The sequence below is a fragment of the Scomber japonicus genome, chromosome 10 (genome assembly GCF_027409825.1).
Source record: "Scomber japonicus isolate fScoJap1 chromosome 10, fScoJap1.pri, whole genome shotgun sequence".
In the NCBI taxonomy this organism is placed as follows: Eukaryota; Metazoa; Chordata; class Actinopteri; order Scombriformes; family Scombridae; genus Scomber; species Scomber japonicus.
In genome coordinates, this window is record NC_070587.1 from 25,872,409 (window position 1) to 25,894,112 (window position 21,704).

General features: G+C 38.2%; 1 protein-coding gene and 1 pseudogene across 1 annotated transcript; one reads left to right on the plus strand and one right to left on the minus strand.

Moving 5' to 3' along the window:
* Positions 1-3,238: 3,238 nt before the first annotated feature.
* Positions 3,239-21,468, minus strand: mrap2a (melanocortin 2 receptor accessory protein 2a). The gene is made up of 6 exons (XM_053327647.1): positions 21,310-21,468; positions 17,460-17,559; positions 9,767-9,973; positions 9,549-9,649; positions 3,983-4,005; positions 3,239-3,247 (listed from the first exon to the last, which is right to left on the minus strand). Exons 1-6 carry the CDS (start codon positions 21,428-21,430, stop codon positions 3,239-3,241), a joined length of 561 nt encoding a protein of 186 aa, XP_053183622.1. The 5' UTR covers positions 21,431-21,468.
* LOC128367156 (uncharacterized) lies at positions 4,057-4,167 on the plus strand (annotated as a pseudogene).
* Positions 21,469-21,704: the final 236 nt, after the last annotated feature.

Genomic DNA, 21,704 nt, shown 5'->3' on the forward strand with positions numbered 1-21,704 from the left:
TCCTGTACTGCCATGGCAGACTTCCCTATCTGCTGTGGAGACATTCTATTAAGCTAACATGTGAATTGCAATGTGTTTAAAAACTCAAGTGCTCTCTAGTAATGTGTTCTCTTTTTTTTAGTGTTGCTTGACTGGTGTGGAGAACTGGAGTCCACCTGCTGGGATGTGACCAGGCACTTCTGCTCAGCCTGAGTTTGAGGATGAAATTTAAACTGTCAAACATTGATTACATCAACTTTACTGGAATGTAAGATCTGTGATGGTTGAATAAAACTTGAAAAATCTGCAGCAACTGTTTGGTGGTTTATATTATTAGGCTCTTTTTTCCAGTTTTGACTACATTATAAGTGTATTCAACAGACTGTGCAATTTCTCAACTACATACTACAGCTTTAGAGCTCATACAGGTCTCTATACATTATAGGAGTGTCAGAGGCTGACATTTTACCAAATATCTAGCACTGGTTGAAGACATAACTAAGTTAATGCATTTGGACTATCCAAAATGAACTGCTGTACACAGCAGTGCTAACAGTTTGAAAGTGACCAGATGTGATACTAGACCACTTGGAGAATGAATTATTGTACAAGAAGTCAGTTACTCCAAAATAGAGTCCAATACATTTTTCAAGAATAAGCTGACAAGTAAATGATTCAAAGACATTGAGTTAAAATGTAAAAGTATTTATTACAAATTCAGTTTAAAAATTAAAATCAGAATATACTACCAATAGTTAAAACAAGTGGACTGGGTCTAGCAGATCTCTAGGTGTGCTAACATACTCACTTGTGAAGAGACCTCAACCAGAGGGACAAACCTGTCCCAGCAGACTGGCCCACAACTCCACTAAATCTAATAAAACTACAAACAACTACAAAGGTTAAACAAAAATAGATGGTCCTAATCTCCAATATTTATAAGGCTGTACTAAAGAGGGCAGGCAAAAAGCAGCAGCAGATGGTATCCTACAAAAAGAGACAGAGTTAGTTAGCCACCTGCATACACAATAGAATCAAACTGTCCAGGCACCACTTTCCACCATAGTAGAGAAAAGGGTCTACGAGCTGGAGACACCAACAGAGAAACTAAGCATAAAAACCAAAGTTAACACTCAGAAACAAGAACTTGTGGCAGTTACATCTCAGCATACCGACCTCCGTCCAGAACACATGGCAGCAGAAAAGGAAGAACAAAGGTACACAGGTGTCTTAAATAACCTTACCTTGATTAGAGGCGGGGCCAAGCCTGGGGTTGCATTCAAGACCTACTGAGCTGAGGGAGCATTCAGTGTTTGACCAACAGTGGCTATATGGCAGGCTACATACAAATGCATTCATTCATTATTAGTTTGGACCTCCTTTGTGGAATTTGGTGGAAAATTTGACCAAAGAATGAAACCTAAACAGTAACATTTGTCCTATTTATCATGAAAAGTGATACATCTCTAAACACCAGCCTGTTTGTTTTTTAATAACACCAAAATGCAAAAGGACTGAACTGATTTATGACTAACATTTTGACACTTAACTAATTATGACACTTGATCAGAAAGAAATTCCATTAACACACAATATGTGTGTCAGGTGACTGACCAACTGTGCTGGAAGAGATCTTTGTTCTTTGATAAAAGTCTAAGGAACTAGCCTATAGGCTATCAATTAAAACTTAAGGAATACGGCGTCAACATGACTTAAAATAACATTCTGGTAACACACAAAAATCACCAAGCTCAAACTTCAGTTTTATGTGCCTCTAATGTTGAGTGGAAACTAAAGATTAGAATTTGAGATGCCATTCTTCTGACAGTCTACAAGCCTGTGTTTCATACAGTCTCCATAGAATGATGGAAACAAAAGCTTTGGTTTTAGGAATCCAGCAAAAAACTTAACTTACACTTTCTTAAGCCTGGTGTCAAACATCGCTCTCCATGGTCAACCCTGAAACAAGAAAATACACTCCATCATTTCAATAGACAGGTGCAATGGTGCTCCTCTGAGCTCTTCACACAGTTCCTTATTTTAACATTGAGGGTGAATCTAACCACCCTATGAAGGAAAACATTCTTACCACATATATTCTTGATCCCATTATTTTGGTCATTAACCAAAGCTTTTAACCATAGATTGAAGCTTAAAACAGGTTTTAGGCCCTGCTCCTTCACCACAAGCAGTCCAGTGTGGTACATCACTGCTGATGCTAAAGGAATTGTGAACAAGACACCTAACCCTAACCCAACATTGTCAAACTTGGCTCTAACTTTTAGCCACTTGAGGCAACATGGATTGTACAGTTCCAATCAAACGTTTGGACAGACCTACCCATTCCCTTGATTTAGAAATGGTCTAAAATGTGTCTAAGCTTTTGACTGTCACTGTATTACATGGTCTGAAGAAGCCAGCAGGACCACAGCATCCGTAAACAGCAGAAATACATTGTGACACCCACACACTGGTCCCTACAGTCTCCACATTTCAGCTACACACTGAGATTCCTTTCATTAACATCACAACAGACTTGTTTGTGATGACACAGGTTGACAGTATGATGGGTAAAAGGCTTTCCAAAGGGTAGACCTCTATCAAACAGTGACTAAAAATGCTGGAGGTTCTCTCCATACCTGAGAGTGTCAAGTTTCCAGTGTGGATTCTCAAGTCCAGCAGAGAGCAGTTTTACTCCCATGTTTCCCAGGTGATTGTAGTTCAGGTCCAGTTCTCTCAGATGGGAGGGTTGGACCTCAGAGCTGAGGACAAAGATACACATCCTTCATCTGTGATCTGACAGCCTGACAGCCTGCAAGCAGAAATGGAGACTAATGAATGAATTAACAAATGAATGGGAAACTGAAATGTATTTAGTCTGTTAGGCTTTAACAGCAGTGATGCAGTGATTAGATAATAGAACTAAATATTCTCATGATGACACAATAGTACATGATTGCCAGAAGCTATGCCAAAGATTGGCAACAGAAGCAGTCACAGAAAATACTATAAAGGTTGGTCCTTTGTTCAGTGATAATGTTCTAAATTTAAATAGAGATTTAAAGAGTTATCTGATGAACACATTGAATCCTGACCAGAGAGTCTCCAGTCTACAGTTTGGACTCTCTAGTCCAGCAGAGAGCAGCTTCACCCCTGAATCCTGCAGGTCATTGTTACTCAGGTCCAGCTCTGTCAGACTGGAGGACTTTGAGCTGAGGACTGTTGCCAGAGCTAACAGCTTCTCTCTGATAGGTTGCAGCTACTCAATCTGAGAACATAAGAAAGTGCAAAAATACATTAAAGGATAGGTGCAGGTTTTATTTGTCTGTCTTAATACAATACAGATTTGCTGGATCAGTTTCTCATTCAAGTGAATGGGAAGGTGTGTCCAAAGTTGTGAATAAGAAAAACTTGATTTATTTTCATAGTTCGGGCCATTGGTTCTATCAGTTATGATAACATAGAACTCAGGAAACATGCAACTAGGTCCAAAAAAAAGTTCTACCAAGCCATTTGGAGGTAAAACAGAAACATAATCTTGGAGAGCTGAAATATTCCTAAAGATTAGCTGTAGGTAATGAATTTTTCATGAATACAAAAAAATAAAATAAAAAAATCATAAACGTATTGATAGGATCTAATGCAAATCACATATAAAAGATTTGATAAGAGAACCAGATGTGCAGTTTTGTGATATCCCAAATCAATCCCCTAGCTATACACACATTATATTATGAATGTGTTTTCATATTAAGTGTTGTCCTTTGCACACTTGGCTGAATGGAGGATTTTGTGCTTTAGAAATAATCATAATATGGGCAAATAGGTAGTATACAGTAAATATGTGAGATATCAATTTGTATTTGAAGGCACTGTAGGTAGGAATGGTGTGGTATAAAGTGTAAAGATTAGGTATATGTGGCTGATGGTATGGTGGAATCTGCTATATGTGACATGCATTATGTCTACAGTGAATAGAATGTGTGAAAAATTCCATTTTTACTTCCTTCAATGACACGGGCGGGTATAACGGGCCCTGGCGTAGCTTTAAATGGGCTTTTTGCAGCCTGCTTCATCGCTTACGGCCATACCACCCAGAACACGCCCGATCCAGTCTGACCTAAGTAGGGTCGGGCCTGGTTAGTACTTGGATGGGAGACCGCCTGGGAATACCAGGTGCTGTAAGCAGCTCAGCTGTCATGAGCCCACTAGACTTGAATTGAGCAGTGTGTCCAAACCTTTGACTGGTACTGTACATTATGTCCATATGAATAAAACAAATAAAATACGTATACATATTCATAGGACTAGAGAGCAAGGAGTATTCCCAATACTGAACAACAGCCAAGAAGTGTCCTGGACAACAGCCACGTATTATAGTTTTAGATCTTTCTGTATCATTGTATCTTAATGTTTAAAATTTGCCATTTTTTGTCTTTCTCTCATCAATGTTAATTCTGTAACTAAATGTAATGTCCACTGAAATATCAGCTATAGCCTTACTTAGATGTAGGGGCTGTAGTAAGGCTATAGCCTTACTTAGATGTAGGGGCTGTAGTAAGGCTATACCCCTATCCTGTGAAATGAATCCAGATTACATCAGTGTAACATTATTACCTCTGAACTGACACTGGCCTCTACATATAATGTGAAAACTGCATCTGGTCATAATAAAATCTGACTTATGACCTACAGCATCACCTCACCCTGTCTTCATCACCTGGAGACCTACAGCATCACCTCACCCTGTCTTCATCACCTGGAGACCTACAGCATCACCTCACCCTGTCTTCATCACCTGGAGACCTACAGCATCACCTCACCCTGTCTTCATCACCTGGAGACCTACAGGATCACCTCACCCTGTCTTCATCACCTGGAGACCTACAGCATCACCTCACCCTGTCCTCATCACCTGGAGACCTACAGCATCACCTCACCCTGTCTTCATCACCTGGAGACCTACAGCATCACCTCACCCTGTCTTCATCACCTGGAGACCTACAGGATCACCTCACCCTGTCTTCATCACCTGGAGACCTACAGGATCACCTCACCCTGTCTTCATCACCTGGAGACCTACAGCATCACCTCACCCTGTCCTCATCACCTGGAGACCCTACATCATCACCTCACCCTGTCTTCATCACCTGGAGACCTACATCATCACCTCACCCTGTCTTCATCACCTGGAGACCTACAGCATCACCTCACCCTGTCTTCATCACCTGGAGACCTACAGGATCACCTCACCCTGTCTTCATCACCTGGAGACCTAGAGCATCACCTCACCCTGTCTTCATCACCTGGAGACCTACATCATCACCTCACCCTGTCTTCATCACCTGGAGACCTACAGCATCACCTCACCCTGTCTTCATCACCTGGAGACCTACAGGATCACCTCACCCTGTCTTCATCACCTGGAGACCTACATCATCACCTCACCCTGTCTTCATCACCTGGAGACCTACAGCATCACCTCACCCTGTCTTCATCACCTGGAGACCTACAGGATCACCTCACCCTGTCTTCATCACCTGGAGACCTACAGCATCACCTCACCCTGTCCAGGGTCAGCAAAATATGTGCTGATTTTATTTTTGTTTTTGGAAATCACCAGACCTTGAGATTTACAGCTGAATTAAACAGACATCATATTATATATACTGGATAGCATGCTGCTCTAAATCAAGATTTTCCAAATATTGGATCAATAAAGTCAATCTGTTCATCTGTGTATCAATCTGTTTATGTAATAACGGAGTAAAAACTAGCAAGAGTTAGCTGTTCAGGTTGATTTTACACAACTACAGTGAGAAGAGTTGAAGCTAATGATAACATAGCATGTTAGCCTGCGTATCACTCCAAATAATCTTATTGTGATAGACAGTCTGTGTTTATATGTCTTCATGACTGTAAACACTTTGAAAGCAGTGAACAAACACCAGATACACAGCAGCTACGTTGTAGGTTACGTTAGCCCGATGCTAACGTTAGCTGCTAAGCTAACGTGCAGAGAGTCAAACAGCTGTAGTAACAACTCTGCTACTTTACAGCTAACATCACAACAACAACATATCATGACTAACTAGACAGTGAGCTGAATGTCAGCAGGTAACCTGACAGTTTATGTGAAGCAGAGCTGATGTTACTCACCTGTCCAGTACAGCAGCGTCTTCACCCTCAGGTCCTCCACCGGGTCTCCGTCTGTCCCTTCGCAGGGTCTCTGTCTGTCCCTCCACCGTTAGAAAACCACACTGATGTGTCCGCGGGTCCTTGTCTGGTCAAAGTCCTTCTTTTATATTAAATGTTCTTCTAACTTTCTCCTCTCTGGATGTTCCTTGGTCAACTCTCCTTCTCCACTATGTTTGTATCAGGCGTTTCTCGCTCAGACTGAGTACGCTTGTATTTTTTATTATAACTTTTTAATAACGTAGCCTAGCCTATTTACCCGTCATCTCTTGTTAAACGTTTCAATAAGAGAATCAGCTGGTTACATGGATTCTATTACTGTAACATTAATTTATTAATTTAGATTTAGAATCATAATATGACATTCAGCAAGAGTGCGGCGGCCGGGATGCGAACCGGTGTCCCATGGTCTGCAATGGATGGCAATATACTTTGACTGTCGAAACATTGCCATATAGATAAGAGTATTTATAGTATATAAAATATATCCCGCTAATATGAAATTAGAGAGAATCTAAACTATGATAACTCTTTTTAGGATTATTTAAGATTAATTATGCATTAATATGCTGGCGTCTTAAATAGGTGAGATTCAAATAGCTAGCTAATATGGTAAGTTGTTTTTTTGTATTTTTTTTTGAGAGAAGCAGTTTTACAAACAGACCTTATACCCGCCCCAACGGAGCGCTCAAATGAACGAAGGAACGCACCCAATACGGCATCCGTCATTTGATTGGTCCACACTCTAGCTGTCTCCCTATTGGCTGGTGAAACACACTATTTTAAGCGCAGGGCGGGACTTCCTTTAGTCTAAGCGGAGAGCTCAACCTGAGAGCATCTCCGTGACTTGAGTGCGTGCACAGAGTTTGGTTCTGGGTGCACACAGGACATATATAAATGCGAGCGAAATGTTTGTATCCAAGAAGAAGAAATGTGAGCACAAGCATGTGATTTTTGAGTTCAAGCACACATTTTGAAAGAAAGCAGCAGACATCTCAGTGCGAGCACAAAATGTGAGCATGAGGAGAATAAATGTGAGCATGAGAAGGAGCTGTGTCACTGAAAAGGAATAAAATCATGCTCTTAAACTGAAAATCTACGTTCTTGAATAAAGATAGGATATTCATATACTTACTTCCATATAGCCTACATCAACATATTTTTAAAAAAGTCACAATGACGTGCCAATAGAATCAGTCAATGGCAGTAATGCTCAATGAAACTGTCCATGTATGTGACCAATCCTAGTAAATCCGTCATCAAACTTACAATTCACCAAGGTGACAGCGCTCCTGGATATTAAAGGGAATGAGAGATGACATTGATTGGTTTACCGCTTGTTACGCCCAAAACATACCTATGATTAATGACAGGACTTAAGTCCAACCCTTTTATATTTTTTACCATGCGCCTGGTGCAGTGAACATTTTTCGCCGTTAAAATGGCTAAAGTGGATTTGGATACGCCCAAAAGGTACTAGCATCACGCGCTTCACGCCATGCGCTATAGATCGTTAAAATGGGGGCCTAAATGACTTATTTATTATTTATTTACATGTATGGCAGGCTTTTAGTCACAATCACATTGATTTTCTTCCTTTAACACAAAACTGAGCAAACTCTGTATGCTTCAGTCTGTCTGTGTAAACATGGTTGCAACATTAGTTTGGCATACATCCTCATCACAGATGGTTCCAATGACACAAGTATCTCACTAACTGAAATATTGAGCATGTTTTTCTCCTCCACCCACACTAATCCACATCATTTATTTTTGTAACCATTTATTTATAGACACATGGGTGGGAGGGAGGGGTCATGTTAAGCTCATGGTTTTATATGCTGTCATTGCAGGAAGAGAGAAGATCTTCAATAGAAATAAAGTAGCTCACTGTTTCCTCTGTCTGCACACCAACAGCCCAAAGTCTTCTTTAACATCATCAATGCCATCTTGCAAGATAATGAAACAACTCATCCTTAAAAGAAAAAAGATGTCCAAACAGCTGTGTTGGATTACGCAATGGTTCAGAGAATTGTCTTTACATATACTCTAAAAGATAAACGAGAAATATTTCAGAAAATATGAAAAATTCTTAAGCCAAGAATACACTTGACAGTAAATAACTGAGTCTAACACAAACTCATTTTGTTGTTTCTTTATAAATGTGCTACAGGAAGTCATAATTCAAACATTTATCACATTTTAGCAAGAATAATACAAGTATAATAGAGACCATTCATAAGGAAAACAATACACTCCTTTAATAACTTTACAGTATCTTTGCTACACATATTCAGTCTTTTAATGCTAAGTTATCTTTTATTAACCCTTACATACTTTTTTGACAGACATTTGACAGCTGTAAAACACCCCAAATGTCTTTTACTCTGAAATGTGATGACTTTTCCTAAAGTGGACCAAAAATGTAAATATTTTAAATGTTATACTTTTGTATAGGTGATACAATTCTTTATCCATTGAGACTGTTCTGTGTCAAGTTTGATCCGTATCTATTGCCATGTGTTTTAGTGAAATGAATAGTTAATAGCTTTAATAAGATAGTAGTTTTTATGATGTAGCAGTGAAGACTGATGGCTCTAATGGTTATACAATAAACCCCACACTTCCATAAACTTCTTGTTATTTTCACTTTACATTAAATACATTTCCATCATTATTGCTATGTTATATTTTCATGTCTTAGGTCAAATAGGACATGATATTGTGTGATAGTAGATGTTGTTTCTGAATATCAACAGTATGTAAGGGTTAACTGAATTCATTACTTCTGTCCTTTAGGCCATCAGACAAAGAGTCCAACCAATTCAAATACTACAACATCCATTTCCATCTCTTTAACATTTAGGTCATTCAGACTAGCAATCATGTTCTCACAGTATGTTCTGGGTATAGAGTGCTGTGGCCTCGGTCTTTGTCAATGCTACTTCAGTCACAAAGCCCCAAAATAGAGACAGAGCAGGTTATATTATCAATACAAAGAAGAACGTGTTCTATTTCCATCTAAGTGGAATGAATGTAGGTTGAACATGGAAAAAAACAAATCTTCAGATGTCAGGAAAAGCACTGACAGCTATGGATGATGTCATGTATTATTTCTTGTACAGTTTTCTACAAACCTGTGATTCTCAACCAGATGTTCAGTCCATGTCACACTATTTAAGACAAATCATTCCCAGAAGAAGTTGAAAGTGACATTATTTTGGTGAGCACAGACTTCCTGGTTAGGTAATAAGTGTATTTTGTGACCAGTCAGTGGATCTTGTCATTGTTGTAGGTCTAAAACTTGTCTCTCCAGTCTCAGGTGAAGTCATTGTGGTCTTCATGCTTCCTGGTCATGCTGCTCTGATCCCTCTCTCCTAGCAGCAGGTCGTCCTCTCCTACTGTCAAACTCTGCTCTGAGTTCACAAAGTTAGGGATGTTGAAGTGAGCCAGCAGGATGGGTTCATTCTCCATCCTGTTAGCTGTCACTGCTAGTTCCTGCAAGAGTGTAGTGTCCACCTCCTCCTCCTCCTCCTCCTCCTCCTCCTCTTCTTCTTCTTCTTCTTCTTCTTCTTCCTGGCTGCTGCTGGGCCTCATGTGGCCTCCTGATGTTCCTCCACCTACAGCCCCAGGTGTGGTCCACAGGGCCGTGCAGCTCCCCTGAACCTCCTTGGACACATAGCACTGGAAGAGAGAACGAGACGAGTCCAGACCACAAGGATGAGAGGGAGGGGCTCCTTTGTCCAGGTTGGTGTCCATGTAGCCAATCAGACGAGGACGTTTCTCACATGGCTGTCCACTGCTGCACACATAGAGAGAGGAAAAGAGACAGAGATTACAGAAGAGACAGTGCTGCTATCTTGAGTTTAAGAAAAAGTCAGTGTGGCACTCAAGCTGCACACAAGCGGACAGGAAAAGACTACAGAGGGTGACCAACACAGCACAAAAGATCATCGGCTGCCCCCTATCTCCCCTGTCCACCATCTACAACTCCCGGTGCCTAGGAAGGGCAATGAGCATCATAAAAGACCATACACATCCCGGCTACCACCTCTTCAACCTGCTGCCCTCTGGCAGGCGCTACAGGACCATATCAGCCAAAACAAACAGACTCAGAGACAGTTTCTTCCCGAGAGCTGTCACCATACTCAACTCAAGCTTGCACTAAGAAACTGATCCAGACCCAATCAAGATCTGTCACTGCACTACAATATGTCTTAACACCGCCATTTGCATATCAATATGCTCTCAGACATATACCTTTGCACTATTATTACAGCATACTTGCACTAAAAATGTCATGGCTACCTCAACCACGTGCTGCTAACCACTACAGTCATCTTTACTGTACATAATTTTCTTTAATGTCTATTTTATGTCTTTTTAATGTGTGCACTTCATGGCGAAGCTTCAAATCTCATTGTACTTTGTATAATGACAATAAAGGCATTCTATTCTATTCTATTCTATTCTAAAAACACCAAGCATCATGATAAATGCTAAAACATCCCGTAGGAAGCATCAATGTCTCTACAGTGTTATGGATATATCAGTCCTCTATGTTTACATTTGAACTGTATTTTGTTCTAATAAAGTACACAGACCATCAGGGGACACTTATCTGCCATCATATTATCCATCTGTGGTTAGTTGAGCCTGAGAGAAAACAGGTTCCTTTAATCAGTTCTCTCTTGTGCAAGGAGTCATGTGTCAATGCAATACACTTATTCCTATATATAGTTTTTAGTCCCCTGTTTTATTGACCCATTATTTTTAATATATAATACTTGTTGCAGTTTTGCATTATTTTTGAGCCATTGCAACGAAATCTTGTACGGAAGTGCACTGTATAGGTGTCTGTCTGTCTGTCTGTCTGTCATTAATTATTATTATTATTAGTAGTCGTAGTAGTGGTAGTAGTAGTAGTAGTAGTAGTAGTAGTAGTAGTAGTAGTATTATATACCAAGTAATAAAGTTGAGGTAAACGTCCTGTCCTGTGAGACAGACCTTAACTAGGCTCCAGATGATCAATAATACCATCTAAAGATTCCATTTAACATGTTTTAACAACGCAGAATAAATGAATATGTCTTATATATACAGTATATCCAACCAATACATAAAGAGATATGTTAACTAATATATAGCTGCTATTATCGCCTGATATTGTTATCACAGATATATTGGTATCAGCTAATATGTTGTCCATTATGTGCCGATGTATTTTTTATTTTATTTGTTAAGTTATAGGCAGTATTTTCTGTATTTTGATCCTTTTTCTTAATTCTAGTTTAATATATGCATGTTTTTTTGTTCTGTGTTTTTTTATTCATAGCTAACTGTAATGATTGTAGAAATGACATCAGTGCACTAAAACTGTAATCACCACTTGTTTAACTTCTTGATAAATATCTTTTCTCCACTACATATCTTTATCACAAGTGTTTGACAACCACATTTGTAGGATCACTGCAAAAAAAATGTGTTCATGTTTATATTCTGTACATATTACATATTATTTTGCTCCCTAATAGGTAACGCCATTGGCTCCTAAAATCCAGCATCAGTTAGGCCTTAATATTAACATCAAAGATAATGTGCATATGTAGTGAAATCATACAAGTTATTATTGAGAGCTGTTGTGTTTTCTGGATTTTTGGTTTACTGTGTGTTCCTCCTGTGTTCATGCTCACCTCCTCACACCTGTCCTGCATCAGGTTCATCAGCCCTGCTCTGCCTGCACACCTGTCCTGCATCAGTCTCATCAGCCCTGCCGTGTCTTCAATGTCCTCCCATCCAATCAACTCCCAGCTTGCCTTTGTCTAGTCAACTGTTCCCCATCATTGCATTAGCTCTGTCTTGGTTTGCTCTTCACTTTTGTTGGCTCCTTTGTCAAGTTTGTTCTCCTCAGCTCAGACTACTTGTAGTTTATTTTACATGTAATGTCCAAGAATAAAGATTCTGCTTTTGCCTCCAGTCTCTGCATTTGGGTCCATCACTGACACTACATGCATTCAGGGGGTGGGGCCCATTCACAATGGGACCAAACCATTTCATGTGAATAGAAGGGGGTGTTCAGGTAATACAGAGGCTCTGGGTGCTTAATTTTTGCCAGAAACAAGAAAAATAAAGTTTAATGTGTACCTTTTACAAATATTGTATTAATGATGATAAGTTAAATCTCACATACTGTTCATATTCTGACTCATAATAGTCTCTATACCAATTCACATTCATAAATTCCCCATCAGTCATTAATAAATGTTTGATGGCTCCCTAATGAAGCAGTCAGAGAGCAATCACTGTGTTATTGTCCAGGAGAACATTTTATAAAATATAAAGAATACAACATGTTTGTAGCTGATTTTTGTATTTTTTAAATCAATGCTGGTCAGATTTGTACATTTACATATACAAAAAATGTGTATCAAAGCAAAAAAGAAAAGAAAAATTCCAATTTTTGTATATTTGAGGTCACATTAGGAAAAGTCTACCGAAAGGAAATGTATGCAGGGTCTTTTTACAGCTCTCAAATGTTAAAGTATGTAAGGGTTAATAAAAAGATAACTAATGTTCTAATAGTTTTTAGGGCCCTATCAGTCATGAACCATTGAAATCAACTTCTCACCCTCTTATGGCGCACCTCCATGCATTCAAATGAAACAATGTATCCACAAAATAGAATATGTCAAATATAAACTACAAGAATTGCAGATTGTTTTTTGCAAGTCTTTGATCATAAATTAAAGTATTGGAATAGTAGACATTTACAATTTTGACCTGATGGTGAATCTGGATGAAAATGATAGAAATAGTGTGAGGTCATAGATATGATATGTTAATCTGATGACTGCTGAGTTATATCCTGAACAAGTTACAGATAAAATACAAAAATGGCATTGCAGTGTGCAGCTTTCTCCTCTTGTTCTTGTGTTCATAGACCAGATACAGTATCAGTGGGATATGTGTGCAAACATCATTTATCAAAGCTCTGCCTGCAGGACAGTACTGGTTCAATAAACACTATCTTCCTCCTGGAGTTCTTCCTCTCTGATGCGCAATCACCTGGGAGGGCTAAGCTCATAAACAGGTCTGTAAGCTGATATCAAAAAAGTCGATCAGCCAGTCAGTGGGTTAAGTCAGAGGTTGCTGACTGATGTTTTGGGCTGATGTTAAACTAAAAACAAACTTGCCTATACTGTAAAGGATAGATGTCAGTTGGATCTTGTAAATGATGAATAGCAGAGCGACAGTAACACAGCAACAGTGTATGCCACCTTCAATTCAATGGTTGTATTGTTAGAAAATGTTTTATGGGATGGTCTGCACTATGACACATTACACCTCCCTAAATGTTTTAAATGCCGTGTGTCGACATATTTTATTTTGTCATAGCACTTTTTATATTTTATTCTGAGTATATTTTAAACAAGCTACTTTTTACTTTTACTTGAGTACATTCTTAGACCAGTCATTTTACTTGTATTAAAGTCAAATTTCACTAAAGTAGTGTTGCTGTAGTTTTACTTGAGTAGAATATTTCAGTATTATTTCCACCTCTGAAAATGCCAATCAAGTTTATCAAATCACCTGATAATTTATCATTACTTTTCAATTCACATACATTTAATCAATTATACTCATGCTATATTATATTATACATTTACAGTTAGACACACATGCACCAGCACTTTAGGTACATCAGCTCTACCTGCCCTTCATTAGACCATATCAACCCTTTATTTAACTGTTTTCAAAAGTCCTGAATATGTCTTTTGTTTTCATGTGCCTGTTTTTAATGTGAAATCTGATTTTGCATTTCACAGCATTTCACCTCTATGTATGTATGGGTCAAGGTCGCAAGCCGAAACAAGTTGATCGAACAATAAAGTTGTTCTATACTACAAGTGTTGCTGGAGCTTTGGCTTTTTAAAACTTTTTTCCCCCTTCTCTGTGCACCTTAGGAGTAGGTGAAGTTGTGCCAGAATCCTCTTCAACAATTATACTTCATCCATCCATCCATCCAATTTCCAAACCACTTATCCTACAGAGGGTCATGGGCAATTTAGAGTGACTAATTAATGTAACCTGCATGTGATTGGTCTGTGGGAGGAAGTTGGAGAACCCATGCAGGAGAACATGAAACCCAGAACCCTCTAGTTGTGAGGTGACAGTGCTAATCACTACACCACTGTGCTGCCCTAATTATACTCAATTATACTCATTTCATCAAATATTCCAAACACTTGAAGTCACTTTCCTTGAATGATAAATGGCAATGTTGTGTTGCAAATGATGAATAATGAATGTAAGATGGGGAAAATGATGAAACATGACTGTTTTCATCATATCAACTGTTTTAATCAAATCACTCGATCCTTTATCACTCTATTTTTCATTTCACCTCCATTTTTTTAATCAATTACTATTTCTTAGTTCCAGCCCTGCAGTCAGCAGCCAGCAGGCAGAGTAAATATTGACTCATTCTTTGTGGATGCTCTGGTAACCACAGCTCTTAATAAGCCAGCAGGATGATGTCTTCCATCTGCTTCAGCTGCCAAATAACCCAACGCACTGTTATTTCCTCCACTAACACAAACAAAGCACAGCAGTGTGTGTGGACCAACTGTATGAGCTCAGTCAGTGGACATGGAGCACTCTGATACAGATGGGGGATTTGTGTGCAAATGAAGAGGGAAATTAATTTTATAGGGAAATTTCTGAGGTATATATATAAATCTATATATATATATATATATATATATATATATAAATAACATGCAAAAGAGGCTGAGCATATTATTGTAGCTTAATATTTTTGTTGAGTTTTTAACTCTTGGTGGATATGTTGTGTTTTATCATGTAACTACTACTCATCACACTTATTATATATCAGTCAACAGGCCACTCCTGCAAAACAGATTTCACCCCCATACAACTAAAGGTTCCAGTCAATCAATCAGATACTGTGATTTCAGATGCTCTGGTAATAATGCATTGAACCAGTAGTTCCCAACCTGAAGCCATATCTATAAAACTCTGTAGATTCATGATTGAAACAAAGCCAGCAATATGCACACACATTCTTTTCATCAGGTTTATAGAACTATACGTCTGCATGGTTCTGTTTAAGAAATCTTAATCATTGAGGAATAGGCAAGCCTCATTTCCACTCCCACAATGATCCAAAAATGGATGAAGACACACTGAACCAGTTGCTTTCATATGAATTCATCACCTGCTCAACCTGTCTTACACCTGTCAATCAAACAAGATGACGCAATACTGTTCACAAGTTGTGTTACACTGGTGAGGTTCTCATCACACACAGCTGTGAGGCTATTAATAGCATCCATATCATTAATTCATCACTGTAAATTATCAGCAGCAGCGATATCTCAGTGTGTTGGGCTCATATCTAAACCAGCTTTATAGGTGTGACACAACTAAGAATCAAATTTAAAAAGATTAGCTCAGCATGTTATCAATCTAAACAAATAATGTTTTAAATGAACTGCATCTGTCACCTTATATTTACCTCCACCTCATCACATCAGCCTCAGATCACTTTAATAAACACACACCTGCTCTGTAGAATGTGTGAGGTGTGCACATTCTCTCCACTCATTCTGTGTCTATATGTTTATGTGTGTACACATCATTTATGCATTTGGCCCCTGGGGATCTGGAACTCCACAAAGTGTCTCAAGTTAAATCGAAGGGGTCACATGATGATTAAAGTTCTGCTTGTTCCTGCAGCTCGATGTTTGAGCTTCACTGTGCAGAATGATATATGTTCACAGTTTGATAATAGAAAGCTGTTTTCACATTCAAGTGGAAAGCTCACTGAAAATCTGATTTTAAGCAGCAGGCTATTTGTGATATCGCAACTAGTTTGAAAACCAATCCTGGTCCAATATAGATAGACGTTGACATTTTTAATGAGGGAGAAGAAGGAGATTTAATTTTTCAGATTTTAACAAAGAAATTCTACTTTTTTGTGGAAAACTCATTAAATCCTATTCAGGTTTAACTGCTCATAGATCATGTCTGTTACATCACAAGTAGACATGACTTGTTTTAAAGATTAAGGCTGGTGTTATTCTAGTACCAAGGCTATATTAGTACCCACAGGGGCCCCTGGGCACTGAAGCTCATGTCCCCCAAACCACTTTTATTTCATTCTGATTGGATAATGCTGCTGTAACTCCATATTTAGCTTTGGACCTACAGTACCTGGCTTCTGACAGTGGCCATCATTATCAACATCAAGATATATTCTCCCGTACTTGAGAGCCGCTTTCTGCTCAAGGGCCCCTGAGCCCAGATTGCCTGTATGGTAGATCCAGCCATTACTAACACATACAGTCATCAATACTTTCTGACTTTCTGACTCAGCTCTAAGCCCATTGGTTCCTACTGATGATGTACATTTTTTAAAACACCTTACAAATATATAGCTGCATGTTTAAAAAAACCCCATCAATTTCCTAATATAAGATGATATTGTTGTGAAGAATTGGTTTGAAGAATATATAATATATGATTTTGGTATTGTGGATGTTTTGTATGATTTGAATGGTGATTCATGATTTAATAGGATATATCCTTTGTATCGTTATTTAAATTAGGAAATACTTCCTACTATGAAGTTTGTCCGTAGTGTTTAGTTTTGATTAGGCGGAGCAATACGCCGCTCAGTGAAGTCATGTATCAAATTTGTTGTTGGGTTGACACTTGTCTTGTTCTCAAGTGGACATTAAAAGTACACAAGTTGCTCTAAAGGAGCTGTTCCTGTGCTGTTTCTTACTCATGACCCAGAGCAGATTTCATTAAGGTGGCACTAACCTACACCCAGCGTTACACTAACACAGCTGGTCACTGTAGTTTTAAACAAACATTACTCAAATATGAGGAGATAATACATGTGTTGGGGGGATTTTCAGGCATATTTGAATGACATGTTTCTAAAAAGGTTTTTGGACAACAGTGGACATAAAGGAATAAGAGACCTTGATACACACACAATACAGAAAACTAAAAAGAGTAGTTATTAGTAACCCAGACAGAACCCATGCAGGAGAACTCAGAACCTCTTGTTGTGAGGCGACAGTGCTAATCAGTGCTAGTTATTGGTAACTACTGCAACTGATGTAAGATACATCTTCATCTTGACTTCTCGACTGTTACTGCCCAAGCTTCCGTGTTCTTGAAGCCATTTTTCTGAACATTCTTATCTAACTGTATTTAAGTACATTGAGCATAGTTGAATTGCAATGACTCACTCAGGATGTGGAGCTCCAGTCTTGGTCAGAAGAGTGAGCAGAAAGAACATAAAGATGACAAAGACAGCCAGGCCGACCCAGAAGCCGATCACTATAGAGTCTGCAAAATAAAATAGAAAATAAAAAAGATAGAGGAGATGATAAATGCTCTCAATATATTCTGCCAACACAGCCTCAGTATAACATTCATAAAACTAGCAGGAATGATATATATTTTATATATTTTAAGACAAAGACTGTCGAAACATCAGATTACATTGGTGTGTCTTATCCGACAGCAGTATTACAATCTTATCATGAGAGGTAATAACACAGCACACATGTTCCCCAAAGGATATGACAGTTATATTATAGTCAAGCCATACAGTAGAAGACAAAATACCATACTGTACCAGTCTTGCGTCCCACACACAGACACACACACACACACACAGTAGGAGACTTCCTTGGTAGGAATCCACCCCCACTTACTTGACTTATGTGTGTAGTTTGACAGCTAAACTAAATAATGAGAGCTAAATCCTCCATTCAGAAGGATTTATAGGAAAGCTGAGAAAATGTCAGGCCAGTCGGTGTATTGTATTAATCACTGTCCTCTGTTCTGCTAAAGCACAAAAAGGGAATGTCACACATAAAAGGCAGTGACTATGTAAAATACCCACTTAAATCTCTGGCAGAAGCTTCAGTTGAACTTTAGAAGGTATTTCTACTAAGAACAAAATGTGAATTTGACTTCCATCACTTCTATTCAAATTGGGGCCAATATAAACAGAACCAAATACTGTTTCACTGTGGGCATTATTCTAATAAGATTGACTTAACCCTTACATAGTGTTCAGAGTCTTATTTGAGATAAGAAAAAACACTTTTAGCCAGAAATGTGATGACTTATCCTCATGTGACCCTGAATATACAAAAATGAAAATATTTCAACATTTTAACAATGCTTTTTGTGCAGCTGATACACAGACTTGTACTGGGATGGAGTGTTTGTCAAGAAATCATTTATGAAAGGATGCTTTTGTTTTGGGGTTGTATGACCAGTGTAGATGATGTAGATGATGTGCATATTTATATATGTTTTGCTCTTTTGTCATCTACTATTGCCAAAATTATATAGGGTCATAAGTTTGACCAATCATAGAATGTTTTTTTGTCTTAGAAACACTATAAAAAATGTTAGTTTAACTTTGTATAGAGAGATAGAAGATTGCTTTTCTTTGTGTGAGTTCTGCAAATGAATCAAATACCTATCTGTGTCATAGCTCTTCGTCTCTCTTCCTCTTCTGTCTTCTACCTTTGCTTTACCTGGAATTCCCCACAGTGAATCTAGCCAGAGGCTTGTTGGATCTGCCTGTTTTTGTTCAAATAAATATTTATTACACTGTGCTCTGCTTGCCTCTGATTTACTGTAACAGCACACATGTTTTCTGCTTAAGTAAAGACAAAGATCACACTAGGTTCTATTTAACCTCGTCATACATTACATAACAAAACAAATGCATTTCTCATGTATTTGATTGCAATTAACAATTGCAAAATGTCACTTGTATTTTTGAATTATAGTTTATTAAGATCTGTGACTTTTTAAATGTCAAAGATCAATCATTTATTTTTGTAATTTGGTAACTGAGTTCATTTAATGGATTCATTTACATTGCAGTTGGTTCATTCATGAGTTCAGCGTTGTATAGATTCCGCCACCAGGTGGTGCTGTAGAGTCAGAAAGTAACGAGCTGTGAAAGCGTAGAGACAATAAAACTCAGTGTAGTATTGAACACTGCATGAGAGTAACAGCTAGTTTAATTAGCAGCTGAGGAAACACACTGGTGATTTTCTGCTTTATGTTGTTGTAAAGAAATAAAGACAGTGTTAGTTACAGTTCTGCTTGTGACTCAGTCCTTATCTGCAATAGAAACTATAGAAATACAGCTGGAGTTTGAAGCTAACTTAGTGAATGCTAGGCATATCCTCCTAACTTAACTTCCTCCACCTAAATGCATCTTTTATCTTGATGCATGTCCCTATGTATCATCAGCCATGAATATAGTCCAGCATAGATCATCTAAGAAACACAGTGTTTCTTAACAGCAGCGTCTCCTGAGGAGCAGCAGCTGTTACCAACCAAGTTTAAAGGGCCTACATGCAAAATACAGCTTCATTATCTTTCAGGAAGACAGAGGAGACCCGTCCTTTATTGTTATGGGGCCATCATTATTTCATGTCACACCTATAAAGCTGGTTATGCCCCTCTCTCGTTATACCACACAATATCAGGGTCAAAAGTCTGAACTGAAAAAAAGATTTGGAACTGTGAAAATAAAAAGATTTGTATGAAAACAAATTTCAATATCAAAACTTGGACCTTCAGTTTCAAATCTCTTTTTTGAATGAAGAAAATAAAGAAAAAACCTTGATTTAGCTCCATATAATAGCTCAATTTAATCTTCAGATCAATCAGTGCTTTCTTTTTGTGTTTGTGTCCAGTGTTTTAGCAGCAATTCCACAACAACACCATTTCAAAATGCTGTTTATCCATCATCATCATCATCATCATCATCATCATCATCATCATCATCATCATCATCATCAGTCATTGAAAGTGTTATGCATAAAAACTAAAGATTACACTCTCTCTGCTCTCTGAAAGACAAATGACCAGTTTATTAATGACTGATCAGGTACACATGAATGATTTGTGGTTCCCATATTATGTATAGTATGGGGTAGTAATATAGTAATTATGGGGTTATACTGTCAAATGCCTCAATCTGAACAGTATGTAAGTTAAAGTAGGCTAAAGTGCTAGAAAATAAAAATAAAGATAATTTCCAATCTCTATCTAATAATCCAATGAAGACTGAAAGTGGTGAGATTGGGTTTTTATCCCAATCCTCACTCTTCAGTACCGGTGAGGAGTCAAGTGTCCAGTGTGGATGATGATGATTAATGAGAACAACCAGTGAGTCACACAGATATAAAACAAACATGACTCAGTGGAACTATTTAATTTCCACAATATGAACAAACAGGATCATCCACAGTAATACAGTTAAATTCAGGTGCTGAGAGCAGTAATACAGTCAATAAAATCAATCAGTCTAAGCAGATAGTTGTATCTACATAAGAGAGAAATGACATTATTTCATAGGTTTTCTATCTGATTACATTTTCGGAGAAAGTAATTTCTCAAAATCTATTATAAAAAGCTAATATAATGTTGTAATATTGTAAGCAGCCCCTTAATGAATAGTAGTTCATATCTGGTGAGATTCTGTCATAACTGTTTAATATTAATATCTTATTAACTTTAATCTCTTCATATCTGTTTATTTATTATTTATTCTATTTTTTCCCCTTTGGGTTTGTCACTATTTCTAAGGGAGATGAAGAAAACATTATTATTAAAATATTATTATTTACTTTATTTATACATGTGTATTTGAGTTTAATGACTGAAATAAAAAAATAAAAAAATAATTAAATCTGATTACAGACCTGCACTGTTTATTGGTATTTTACAGATGTGGGACACATCTGCCTGCAACAGACTCATTCTACTGTATATTCCATTTCTGTCTATATCTTAAACAGCTGTTTTTAATGTTAATAATGAGCTGTCAGGGTAACAGAAGCACTCCATGTGGCATGTTTGACAAATCCTTTCCAAGTTTCAGGTGGTGAATTTTTGCTCAGAGTAACAGCATATGTAAGTAGTTCTGTTTAATTCTTCTAGAAGCTGAGGGATTGTGGTTTATTACTGTTGACATTACAGTCAGACACACACTGGATCATTTTGATGAATTCCACTTGTTTCTCAGTAAAAGTACACAAAGAAAATGTTACTCACAGCGGTGTGCCCTCAGTCCTTCAAAAGACACCGGCTCCTCATCGTCATAGTATTCATATCTCCATTCATAGTCCAGGACCGGAGGCACACTGCTGCTGTTTGGACTGTCAGATCCGGACATGTCAGACACAGAGAGGCACAGCTCTGAACCACACTGAGCTCCAGATGCTTTCCTGAGATTTCTTGAAGAATCCGGCTCAAACCCTGCACATCATCTCATCGTCACACAGAAGGAACAACACACACACACACACACACAAATCTGAGCTGGGCTGCTGTTGCTGCTGCTCTGTCTTTCTCCCTCCCACACTGTATCGACCTCTTCCTCTTCACCCTCCTCCTCTTCCTCCTCTCTCTACCTGCACTTGCTCTCTCTCCCTCCTTGCTCCATTCTT